Source organism: Procambarus clarkii, chromosome 78 (genome assembly GCF_040958095.1).
Source record: "Procambarus clarkii isolate CNS0578487 chromosome 78, FALCON_Pclarkii_2.0, whole genome shotgun sequence".
NCBI classification, from domain to species: Eukaryota; Metazoa; Arthropoda; class Malacostraca; order Decapoda; family Cambaridae; genus Procambarus; species Procambarus clarkii.
The window spans coordinates 18,164,777-18,177,779 of NC_091227.1; the positions used below are offsets into that span (position 1 = coordinate 18,164,777).

Sequence of the window (13,003 nt, forward strand, 5' to 3'; positions counted from 1 at the left end):
CTTAATCCGAGTAATTTAACTATTTATATTGTCTACATTAATTGTCGTGTACTACGTTTAAGTTAACGTTAATCAGAAGGTTGTTATCGATTCGTTAACTGATTCTTGAGTATTGCTAAGTGAAGCAGAGAGACATGTTCTCTACCTCGGAGATTTGTGTGTTTCAGATCCTGAAGGGCAACAGCAACACGTACATGGCTGTGAGGAACGAACTGGTGCCCCCTATCCTGGCCTCCAAGGTGCGGTTCGTACCCTACTCCCCCCATCCACGGACTGTCTGTATGAGGGTAGAACTCATCGGTTGCCCTTACACAGGTGGGTATAGGGGTATGGGGTGTGTGTGTGTGTGTGTGTGTGTGTGTGTGTGTGTGTGTGTGTGTGTGTGTGTGTGTGTGTGTGTGTGTGTGTGTGTGTGTGTGTGTCTGTGTGTCTGTCTGTCTGTGTGTCTGTGTGTGTGTGTGTGTGTGTGTGTGTGTGTGTGTGTGTGTGTGTGTGTGTGTGTGTGTGTGTGTCTGTCTGTCTGTGTGTCTGTCTGTGTGTGTGTGTGTGTGTGTGTACTCACCTAGTTGTACTCACCTAGTTGTGTGTGTGTGTGTCTGTCTGTCTGTCTGTCTGTCTGTCTGTCTGTCTCTCAGCTGGTGTACTGGACTGCCACAGGTAACGGTAGCCACCTGCCACAGGTAACCCAACCTGATCCTGGCAACCACTGTGTCGCACAGTCTGGTCCACGTTTTGTGCTGCCCATATACATAGGTTTCGGATCTGAACAAATCAGATTTTTTATACTAGTGCTTTCAGGCCTTTGGTAGTCAGTAATGTTTATCCTGTTAGACCCGAAAGTTTGGAATAATATAGTCTTGACAATAGATGGGGTTACCTAGGTCTAATTCAACTTCAATTTTGGGCCAAGGGGAAGCATTGATAACTCTACGGAGTTCACCACCCAGAGTTCACTTAGTCTCGTCCACTACACTGAATTTAAGAACGCGTTGAGGTGATGGTGGGGGGGGGGGGGAGGGTTAAAAGGGAAAATTAAAGGGTATATTAGGGTAAAGGTATGTAAAGGTAAGGGGTATATCACGTAAAATGATATAGAGTGGGGGTAACCATTCTAGGAATCTGGTGAAACAAGCAAATTCTATTATGGGGCTATCCAACACAGTCTGGTCGCTCCAGGACATAGTTCCATCAGGGAGGAGTAATTACCAGCCTGCCTCGCCTTTGTTCGACAAGTCAACTGACCAGCCAGCCAATAGATGGCTCCACCTTTACCCTAATATAAATATACCGCATTTATATATTCCTCATAAACTTGCCATATACGCTTGCTTCCTCCTAATATGAATAAATTCTATTTTGATTTATAAATCAATAATTTTATATTCCCAGGATTTAAGATGATCTAATGTACATTAACAGCTCCTAGTTTGTAGACTGTGTACACGAATGTTGATGTACACGAACACTGAACTACACGAACGTTGAATGCTGTACCACCGAGGCATCAGAGCACACAGAGGGACAGACACGGTCAACGTACACCAGCATCCCACACCTTGGAAACATATGGTGTGCAACATTGCAGGCCGCGGTGCCAACAGCTGCAAGGGGGGGGAGCAGGGAGGGAGGGGGAGGTATCAGTAGTAATTTAGTGGCCCTTTGCCGCTTGTGGATGTAAATGTTGAAACATGGCGGCCAGAGAGGACAGGTGAAACGTTTGAGTGTGGTAGTCAAGGAAACTTCGCAAGTGTTTCAATATGGCGGCCAGGAAGGTTATATGTGTGTGTTCCAATATGGCGGCCTATTGTGCGTGCGTGTACTCACTTAGTTGTGCTTGCGGGGGTTGAGCTTTGCTCTTTCGGCCCGCCTCTCAACTGTCATTTAACTGTTTTACTAACTACTGTGTGAACTGTGTGTGTGTGTGTGTGTGTGTGTGTTTTACAAATGGGAATCCCACATTATGGCTACATATTCTAGTACTGACGAAGCATAGATAGGTTTCAGCTCCCAGCTGGCTCTTGGAGTATAGAGGAATGTACGTGTCAGCATCGCACACCTCGCTGGTGTTACTCAGTTTACATATTCCTCCAGGGATAGGCTTATGGGGGCCCTTTCACCTTGCATTTTCTTGGATTTTTGTGTAGTTGGTTTGTGTGATATTTTGTTTACTGAGGCCCCACGTTATTTGGCCTGGCCTGGTATGGTGTGGTCTGACCTGCCTCCATGCCTGCCTAACCCTTCCCCTCCATGCCTGCCTAACCCTTCCCCTCCATGCCTGCCTAACCCTTCCCCTCCATGCCTGCCTAACCCTTCCCCTCCATGCCTGCCTAACCCTTCCCCTCCATGCCTGCCTAACCCTTCCCCTCCATGCCTGCCTAACCCTTCCCCTCCATGCCTGCCTAACCCTTCCCCTCCATGCCTGCCTGCCTGCCTGTCTGCCTGCCTGCCTGACCCCTGCCTACCTGCCTGCCTGCCTTCCTGCCTACCTGCCTACCTGCCTACCTGCCTACCTGCCTGCCTGCCTGCCTGCCTGCCTGCCTGCCTGCCTGCCTGTCTCCTTGCCTGCCTGCCTACCTGCCTACCTGCCTACCTGCCTGCCTGCCTGCCTGCCTGTCTGCCTGCCTGCCTGCCTGCCTGTCTCCTTGCCTGCCTCCCTGCCTGCCTCTCTGCCTGCCTATCCCTCCCCTGCCTGTGTGCCTACCTGCCTGCCTGCCTGCCTGTCTCCTTGCCTGCCTCCCTGCCTGCCTCCCTGCCTGCCTATCCCTCCCCTGCCTGTGTGCCTGCCTGCCTGCCTGCCTGTCTGCCTGCCTTCCTGCCTGCCTAACCCCTGCCTGCCTGCCTAACCCTCCCCTGTCTGCCTGCACAATGCCACTACCAAAGCACCCTCGACAGCCCAGAAATTTACATATACTGACATTTCCTCTGCCCTGAAAACTCCCCCCAAAATACTCTCCGTATGGTGGCCGGCGACCTCTGACCTCTCGTACAATGACCACCAGGGGGCATAAACGTTGACTTAATTACAGTGTGATCATTGCGACGCTCTCAACCTCGCTTATCCGAACATGCCCGGGGATACCCCCCCCCCCTCTCATGGTTTTATCTGTCCGATTTGATGTTCACTTCTGTTCCAGGCTGGCTTTAATTTGTCCGGATGAGAGCGCCGTGAGGCAGGGGGGGGGATGGGAAGGGAAGGGAGATCTGATGGGAAAGGGGATGTGGTGGGAGAGGGGGGGGTTAGTGGTGTACACTCTCCCTTCTCCATATCAGGCACTTCTGCCCCCAAGTTTAATCACAACTTAATTCACAAAGTCAAGGGTTACAGAAAGTCTACGGTAAACGAAGCACCACTTTAGATGGGTGACTTATACTCTCATAAGTATATTTGTACTCTGGGACAGTATTTGGACTCTATTTACAAATATTACTTACAAATATTAAAGTTTAATCAACATAGGCACTTGTCACTGACGCTAGATGCTGCTACGGTACACAGATCAAACTTAAGGTACACGGAACTCAACAACACTAGTGCACTAGATTTACTAGATGCTGTAAAGTTAATCTAGTCATGAGCTTAAGTTTTCCTAAAACTTAGGAACATTGGTACACTTGTCAGCAGTGCATCTAAGTTGACGTGGTTAGGTTGTACTCAAGGTGACATCCAACTTTAAAGTCCCTATATAAGGACTGTCAATATCAGACTTTCTAGACACCGCAACGTTAAAGTTTATAGTACTGAGCAACTTAAGTCACTACACCTTAACAAACTGCAAAGTCCCTGGGGGCTCTCTCCACCATGCCCTCAATAAGTCCTAAGTCCCAGTCCCTAGGAACTCTCTCTCCACCATGCCCTCAATAAATCCTAAGTCCTTAAGTCCTAACTATAAGGACTTAGTCTAAGTCCTAACTATAAGGACTGACAAAGTCCCTATAAGGACTGACAAAGTCCCTATAAGGACTGACAAAGTCAGTAGTCTGTGAAAAACGGTCCCCACATGGACAAATATAGTCACTTTCAACCACCAAATTGTACAGGTCAAAGGTGATACACTGAAAATATTACTACGTCACCAGCAGATCAATAATCTTTACCTACATATGAATTATATTTATATATCTTTAGCTCCTCGAAGCTCAACAATAAAAAACCAGTTGGTTGACAGGTGAGAGGCGGGTCTATAGAGCCAGAGCTCAACCAGGCGAGTGAAGTTTGGTGAGTACACACACACTCTCTCCTCTCCCTGAAGACGGGATTGATGTCTTGAAATTCTTTAAATCCCATTTTCTGCCTCCCTCACACGTATTAAAACCCCCAACCTTTCATTTCCTCATTCCTATTAACCACTGTCTTCCCCCTCCCTTGTCCCCCTGTGTCCCCACCCCCTCCCTTGTCCCCCTGTGTCCCCACCCCCTCCCTTGTCCCCTCTGTGTCCACACCCTCACCTACTCCGGTCTTCCCCTTCCTCCGCCATACTAACCCTTGTGTCTCCCTGACAGACGGTCTGGTGTCGTACTCCATGCCACAAGGACAGGACCGCGGGGTAGAGGTTGAGCTGCTGGACCTGAGCTACGACGGCACCACCACTGAGGGCTTCCTCTACGGGGGCCTCGGCCAGTTGCACGACGGCATCGTCGGAGACCACAACTTCCGCACCGATATTGGCCACGGCAAAGGTGAGGGAGGGAGGGGTGAGGGAGGGAGAGAGGTGAGGGAGGGAGGGAGGGAGGGAGAGAGGTGAGGGAGGGAGGGAGAGAGGTGAGGGAGGGAGGGAGAGAGGTGAGGGAGGTAGGGAGAGAGGTGAGGGAGGGAGGGAGAGAGGTGAGGTAGGGAGAACAGGTGAGACAAAGGTGTAGAAGGGGAAGGGAGACACCTTTGCATTGTTTGAATGTGACAAAGTACCAAACTACACAATAACGTTGAATATAATTACTGATGCCACTGTAATTGCAATATATGTATCAAGTCCTGTATCCTCCAAGCGAGGCTCATTTGCATACTGATGTGTTGACACCTACCTGTCGTGTGCCCCAGGGTACGAGTGGGTGGGCTGGAGGAACGACTCTCAATCGCCGCTGGAGATCAGCTTCGAGTTCAACTCCGTCAGGAACTTCTCAACGCTGCACATCTTCACCAACAACATGCACACCAAGGATGTGCAGGTAAGTGGCACATCACACTAGTTGGCCTTCAGGGTGCTATGCTGCCACTAGTGACCTAGCAGAGGTCAGAGGTCACGCGAATCTTGTGTGAGCACTGCTCCAGTGGTCAGGGACACTCGGGTCTGTACTTGTTAGTGGTGTCTGGTGTGAGTTAGTGGTGTCTGGTGTGAGTTAGCGGTGTCTGGTGTGAGTTAGCGGTGTCTGGTGTGAGTTAGCGGTGTCTGGTGTGAGTTAGTGGTGTCTGGTGTGAGTTAGCGGTGTCTGGTGTGAGTTAGCGGTGTCTGGTGTGAGTTAGGGTTGTCTGGTGTGAGTTAGGGGTGTCTGGTGTGAGTTAGGGGTGTCTGGTGTGAGTTAGTGGTGTCTGGTGTGAGTTAGGGGTGTCTGGTGTGAGTTAGGGGTGTCTGGTGTGAGTTAGGGGTGTCTGGTGTGAGTTAGGGGTGTCTGGTGTGAGTTAGGGGTGTCTGGTGTGAGTTAGGGGTGTCTGGTGTGAGTTAGTGGTGTCTGGTGTGAGTTAGGGGTGTCTGGTGTGAGTTAGCGGTGTCTGGTGTGAGTTAGCGGTGTCTGGTGTGAGTTAGGGTTGTCTGGTGTGAGTTAGGGGTGTCTGGTGTGAGTTAGGGTTGTCTGGTGTGAGTTAGGGGTGTCTGGTGTGAGTTAGGGGTGTCTGGTGTGAGTTAGTGGTGTCTGGTGTGAGTTAGGGGTGTCTGGTGTGAGTTAGGGGTGTCTGGTGTGAGTTAGGGGTGTCTGGTGTGAGTTAGGGGTGTCTGGTGTGAGTTAGGGGTGTCTGGTGTGAGTTAGGGGTGTCTGGTGTGAGTTAGGGGTGTCTGGTGTGAGTTAGCGGTGTCTGGTGTGAGTTAGCGGTGTCTGGTGTGAGTTAGTGGTGTCTGGTGTGAGTTAGCGGTGTCTGGTGTGAGTTAGCGGTGTCTGGTGTGAGTTAGGGGTGTCTGGTGTGAGTTAGGGGTGTCTGGTGTGAGTTAGTGGTGTCTGGTGTGAGTTAGGGGTGTCTGGTGTGAGTTAGCGGTGTCTGGTGTGAGTTAGCGGTGTCTGGTGTGAGTTAGCGGTGTCTGGTGTGAGTTAGGGTTGTCTGGTGTGAGTTAGGGGTGTCTGGTGTGAGTTAGGGGTGTCTGGTGTGAGTTAGGGGTGTCTGGTGTGAGTTAGGGGTGTCTGGTGTGAGTTAGTGGTGTCGGGTGTGAGTTAGGGGTGTCTGGTGTGAGTTAGTGGTGTCGGGTGTGAGTTAGGGGTGTCTGGTGTAAGTTAGGGGTGTCTGGTGTGAGTTAGTGGTGTCTGGTGTGAGTTAGTGGTGTCTGGTGTGAGTTAGTGGTGTCTGGTGTGAGTTAGTGGTGTCTGGTGTGAGTTAGTGGTGTCGGGTGTGAGTTAGGGGTGTCTGGTGTGAGTTAGTGGTGTCGGGTGTGAGTTAGGGGTGTCTGGTGTGAGTTAGGGGTGTCTGGTGTGAGTTAGGGGTGTCTGGTGGGAGTTAGGGGTGTCTGGTGGGAGTTAGGGGTGTCTGGTGTGAGTTAGGGGTGTCTGGTGTGAGTTAGGGGTGTCTGGTGTGAGTTAGTGGTGTCTGGTGTGAGTTAGTGGTGTCGGGTGTGAGTTAGGGGTGTCTGGTGTGAGTTAGTGGTGTCGGGTGAGAGTTAGTGGTGTCGGGTGAGAGTTAGTGGTGTCGGGTGAGAGTTAGTGGTGTCGGGTGAGAGTTAGTGGTGTCGGGTGAGAGTTAGTGGTGTCGGGTGAGAGTTAGTGGTGTCGGGTGAGAGTTAGTGGTGTCGGGTGAGAGTTAGTGGTGTCGGGTGAGAGTTAGTGGTGTCGGGTGTGAGTTAGTGGTGTCGGGTGAGAGTTAGTGGTGTCGGGTGAGAGTTAGTGGTGTCGGGTGAGAGTTAGTGGTGTCGGGTGAGAGTTAGTGGTGTCGGGTGAGAGTTAGTGGTGTCGGGTGAGAGTTAGGGGTGTCTGGTGTGAGTTAGTGGTGTCGGGTGAGAGTTAGTGGTGTCGGGTGTGAGTTAGTGGTGTCTGGTGTGAGTTAGTGGTGTCGGGTGAGAGTTAGTGGTGTCGGGTGAGAGTTAGTGGTGTCGGGTGAGAGTTAGTGGTGTCGGGTGAGAGTTAGTGGTGTCGGGTGAGAGTTAGGGGTGTCTGGTGTGAGTTAGTGGTGTCGGGTGAGAGTTAGTGGTGTCGGGTGAGAGTTAGTGGTGTCGGGTGTGAGTTAGTGGTGTCGGGTGAGAGTTAGGGGTGTCTGGTGTGAGTTAGTGGTGTCGGGTGAGAGTTAGTGGTGTCGGGTGAGAGTTAGGGGTGTCTGGTGTGAGTTAGTGGTGTCGGGTGAGAGTTAGTGGTGTCGGGTGAGAGTTAGTGGTGTCGGGTGAGAGTTAGTGGTGTCGGGTGAGAGTTAGTGGTGTCGGGTGAGAGTTAGTGGTGTCGGGTGAGAGTTAGGGGTGTCTGGTGTGAGTTAGTGGTGTCGGGTGAGAGTTAGTGGTGTCGGGTGAGAGTTAGGGGTGTCTGGTGTGAGTTAGTGGTGTCGGGTGAGAGTTAGTGGTGTCGGGTGTGAGTTAGTGGTGTCGGGTGAGAGTTAGTGGTGTCGGGTGAGAGTTAGTGGTGTCGGGTGAGAGTTAGGGGTGTCTGGTGTGAGTTAGTGGTGTCGGGTGAGAGTTAGTGGTGTCGGGTGAGAGTTAGTGGTGTCGGGTGAGAGTTAGTGGTGTCGGGTGAGAGTTAGGGGTGTCTGGTGTGAGTTAGTGGTGTCGGGTGAGAGTTAGTGGTGTCGGGTGAGAGTTAGTGGTGTCGGGTGAGAGTTAGTGGTGTCGGGTGACACCATGTATGATCTGTGTCCATTAGTATCAATAAAATAATAGTTAAGACAAGAGATTATCCAGAGCTTCTGAACAACTCGGTCATTCATACAACCAACTGTTAAAAGTCGGTAAAACTGTACATATAGAAAACATCTCATCAACACCCAAGAATTTAATATTCTGAAATGACATTAAAATTATAATGAGGTACGTATAAAACCCCTTGTGAACATGAGGTTAAAGGTGAGGTGAGGTACTCACTTGTCTCCTCTCACGACACTTGTTACCCCGCGCCTCGTCAACATCCTCAGTGTCATATCACAGTTCACAGGTAGTGGTGTGACACTGTGCCGTCAGGATAGCACAGTGAAGGCATTCTGGTGAGCCAGTATATCCCATGGACCTATCTTGAGGTTATCTTGAGATGATTTCGGGGCTTTAGTGTCCCCGCGGCCCAGTCCTCGACCAGGCCTCCACCCCCAGGAAGCAGCCCGTGACAGCTGACTAACAACCAGGTACCTATTTTACTGCTAGGTAACAGGGGCCTATAGTGACCTCTGCCGCCGGATACGTCAGTCTTGATCAAGGGGAGAACCTGTAGCAGGAGCGGCGAAGATAATTTTTTTCCAGGTTAAAAAACGAGAGAGTTCATCAGTGTCGCAAGGTATGACATTCTGCTTGAGGTCCTCTACATAAATCATGCCATGTTGCATTAAAAGGAAGTTGCAACCTTGTTGGAGATTGACTATGAGGAAATTGACTAAGGATCAATCATTGATTCCAGGATTCAAGCATAATTTTCAAAATACATCTCCAAATTATCATGTACGCCACTGTCAAGACAGATGAGGATGCACATATTTTCTGAAATAGAGAACTCCTTCGCGCGCGTTAGGACGCAGCCATAAGGTGTGGCCAGCCACCTTAGCAAAGGTCTCAGGAGTCGTGTCGTCTGGAAACTTTTCCAGCACAACAGCCACACCAGGACTGTCAGTGTTGACGAGACTGGGCGACAGATCACCAACAGTGGTAATGATGTTGACACATTATGCTAATGAACTGGCTTCTCTCGCTTGCAGGTGTGTGTGTGTGTGTGTAGGCAGGTGTGGGAGGGGTGGCTGCCCTCCAGGCTGTGAATGGCTAATGGTACACAGATCTGTTGTCTCGTGTAAGGCAGAAAATAACTCCCAAACCTTGGGTATGGGTGGCCTGCTGGGGTATGGGTGGCTGGGTAGCTGACACGTACATTGTACCCACGGCAGCCGTGGCTACACCCCCCTTCCCCGCCAACTGGTCAGGCAAGGGACTGTCTCTTTTTCACCGCCTGCGCCTTGTTGCTCATTCAGTTGTAGCTGTGGACCTTGTTGTCATTGCTGTGGACCTTGCTCTAGTTGCTGATGAGCTTGACAAGCTTGACTCTGATGGCGAGTACAGTACTGTGTCTGTGCCAGTTCAGTCCTTCTAGCAGTTGGCTCCAAACTGCGAGTGTTTTGAGCAGTCAATATTGCAGTTGCCGTGTGATTGACAGTTGCAGCAGCTGTAGACGGAGGAGGAGAGACTGGACCCAGAGTTGGTGGGAGCAGCGGACCAACTCGATATTGAATTGGATCTGTCACCACCTTGTATGTCTCTGGTAGCATGCTGCAGGCTGTTGTAGGCTGTTGTAGGCTGTTGCAGGCTGTTGCAGGCTGTTGTAGGCTGTTGCAGGCTCATGGCTCAAGAACGTTCACATGTATTTTCGATTCTGGATGTATAGGTGTATCGCTGTCTGTCTCTGTCTGTCTGTCTCTGTCTCTGTCTGTCTCTGTCTGTCTCTGTCTGTCTCTCTCTGTCTGTCTCTGTCTCTGTCTCTCTGTCTCTGTCTCTCTCTGTCTGTCTCTGTCTCTGTCTCTCTCTGTCTGTCTCTGTCTCTCTCTGTCTGTCTCTGTCTCTGTCTCTCTCTGTCTGTCTCTGTCTCTCTCTGTCTGTCTCTGTCTCTGTCTCTGTCTCTGTCTCTCTGTCTCTGTCTCTGTCTCTCTCTCTGTCTCTCTCTCTCTGTCTCTCTCTCTCTGTCTCTCTCTCTCTGTCTCTCTCTGTCTCTCTCTGTCTCTCTCTCTCTGTCTCTCTCTCTCTGTCTCTCTCTCTCTGTCTCTCTCTCTCTGTCTCTCTCTCTGTGTCTCTCTCTGTCTCTCTCTGTCTCTCTCTGTCTCTCTCTGTCTCTCTGTGTCTCTCTGTGTCTCTCTGTGTCTCTCTGTGTCTCTCTGTCTCTCTGTCTGTCTCTCTGTCTCTCTCTCTGTCTCTCTCTCTGTCTCTCTCTCTGTCTCTCTCTCTGTCTCTCTGTCTCTCTCTCTCTGTCTCTCTCTCTGTCTCTCTCTCTGTCTCTCTGTCTCTGTCTCTCTCTCTCTCTCTCTCTCTCTCTCTCTCTCTCTCTCTCGTGCACCCAGAAGTAATTAGGTTGCTCTCCAGGACTCGGGTGCCACAGGTTATAATTGTCATGTCCATCACCTTAGCTGCCCGTCTCCCTGCTGAGTCTGGCTGACCTGTAGCAGGGAGGGAGGCGGCGTGATGCTCTTCCTTGTGGTGGTGGTGGCTGTGGCTGTGGTGGTGACTGTGGTGGTGGTTGTGGTGGTACTGGTGGTGATAATGACAGTGGTAGTTGTGGTAACGGATGCAGGGATATGTGTAGGTGTGTGTGTAGATATGTACATAAGTGTGCGTGCGTGCGTGTGTGCGTGCATGTGCGCGTGCTGCTGCTTCCGGTAACCATAACGACATGAGCACCAACACAAATACTCTCCCCCCCCTCTCTCTCTCTTCTTCCCATCTCCATCCGTCCCTCTCCTCTTTCTTCCTCTCTCTCTCGCTCTCTTTCTCTCTCTCTGTGCCAGTCTTTTTTGTACTGTTGTATTTTGTTAACTAAGACTAGTGTTCATAAATGACGTCAACTGACGTACCTGGCGACACTACAAGTAAAAGATGTAATCCAACCTCACCTCAATTGAAACCTAATCCTATATAAAGACCTATTTATTTCATGCGCATCTTATATGCATCAATATTAATACACCTTATTCATTAACAACATTAGGTAACAATCATATAAGAGGATGAGGCTGTAGACAACTGTGTGCCAGAGCCTTCATGTGATCAGGTGACCTGATCTCCCGTGTATTAATCTGTTGGGCCAACAAGTTCCAGATGCGAGTCAGCCTCGGAGTGTATGATCGCTGATGGAGTGATGTTCTTGAGAATGGCACTTCCAGCATGAGACTGTTGAAGGTTGAGAGCCTAGTGCTATGGGTGGCAACTACTGGTAGTCCACGGAGTTGGGCCAGGTGCGGAACTTTGAGGATGTTGGGTTTGTACATAGCAGTAAGATCACCAACGTCCCGACAGTGTTGCTCTGATGTTCAGACCGTTCCCACCAGACTTCTGAAAAAAGCGACTTTAATTGGAGCAGGTGTAATATAATGATCTTTATTTCGATACGGAAATGGGATCACACGTGATTGGAAGAGGCCTTGGGGACTGTTTACGTGCCTGGATAAAAAACTCTGTAGTGGATAGTAAGAGGTATCGAACAGAGATATGTGGGGAACACGAGGGAGCAGGACTCGCCTCCTTCCTTCTCTATAAGTTATATCAATCACACAGACACAAGACCAACCTCAGCATTATATGATGATTAAACAATTACTTTCTCTGATCATACAGGTGGAGTGTGATGCCACAGTCTTTGGCAACTGTGTTAATTACTTACGTGCTACCTGTATATCTCCCTCCGTGCAGGCTGTCCCTCCATTCACATCTGCCCTCCCTCCCTCCCACCCAGAATACACGCCATCCCTCTCTCCCTCCCTCCCAGAACACGCCCATCTCACCTGTGCTCCCATCTTCCCACGCCCAGGTATTCTCGCGTGGGCGGGTGCAGTTCAGCGTGGGCGGGAAGTACTACAGCCCGCGGGCGGAGGAGTACCAGTACATGCAGGACACGGTCTCCGAGTACGCCCGCAACGTCACCATCAAACTCCATCACCGGGTGGCCAAGTTCGTCAAGCTCCAGCTCTACTTCCAGGCTCGCTGGATCCTCCTCTCAGAGGTCTTCTTCGTCTCCAGTGAGTACCCGAGGGCACCTGGTGGGGTAGTGAGGGTAGGGTAGGAGAGGAGGGGGTTAGGGTATGTTAATGGGGGTTTGGGGGAGGGTAGGGAAGGAGGTAGCGGTGAGAGGAAGGTTAGAGGGGATTGGAGGGGGAAGGATCTCTCACTCCACGAGGAAAAGGAGTGAGGGGTAGAGACCAGATTCCCGCCTCATGCAGAGGAACAGTGAGGAGTGGTGAGAGGAGTCACCTATACTGGCTGATCCTCATCTGTGAGGATTAAGTTGCTGGGGAGAGGACTTTAGTGCATCTCGCATTGTTGCTCAAGTGTAAAATGTGACACAATGTTGTCTTTTGTGTTGTTCCTCTCCCTCTCCCTCTCCCTCTCTCCCACACTAACAACCAAGCCTTATCCCAGGACCTCTTAGATATATCTAGTACAGAAGTGGGAGGAGCGACAGGTAGGAGATGCTGGCTGCAACCTGTCTTGTTTCATTACGCTAAACCCACTCTCACCCTCCACTCTCACCCTCCACTCTCACCCTACACTCTCACCCTCCACTCTCACCCTACACTCTCACCCTCCACTCTCACCCTCCACTCTCACCCTCCACTCTCACCCTACACTCTCACCCTACACTCTCACCCTACACTCTCACCCTACACTCTCACCCTCCACTCTCGCCCTCCACTCTCGCCCTCCACTCTCACCCTCCACTCCCACCCTCCACTCTCACCCTCCACTCTCACCCTCCACTCTCACCCTACACTCTCACCCTACACTCTCACCCTACACTCTCACCCTACACTCTCACCCTACACTCTCACCCTACACTCTGTCTCTTTTTTGGTTTAAAACTCTCAAAACCTGGAAATCTGGAGACCTGGCATTAGCCATTTTGTCTTGTGTATTTACCCCTCCCACAGAGTCTACAAGTGCTCTCTTACCCCTCCCATTCCTTCCCCCCCCTCCCTTCCCTCTCCTTCCCCCTT

At 50.8% G+C, this 13,003-nt stretch overlaps 1 protein-coding gene across 5 annotated transcripts in view; it reads left to right on the forward strand.

The window, feature by feature from the left end:
* The window catches only part of Ddr (discoidin domain-containing receptor 2), a 642,292-nt gene that overhangs the window by 576,923 nt on the left and 52,366 nt on the right, over window positions 1-13,003 (forward strand). For all 5 annotated transcript variants that reach the window (XM_069314116.1, XM_069314113.1, XM_069314117.1 and 2 more), the window contains exons 5-8: window positions 168-315; window positions 4,501-4,677; window positions 5,036-5,163; window positions 11,821-12,028. In XM_069314116.1, coding sequence (XP_069170217.1) covers window positions 168-315; window positions 4,501-4,677; window positions 5,036-5,163; window positions 11,821-12,028 — 661 coding nt within the window. The remainder of the gene's footprint in view (window positions 1-167; window positions 316-4,500; window positions 4,678-5,035; window positions 5,164-11,820; window positions 12,029-13,003) is intronic.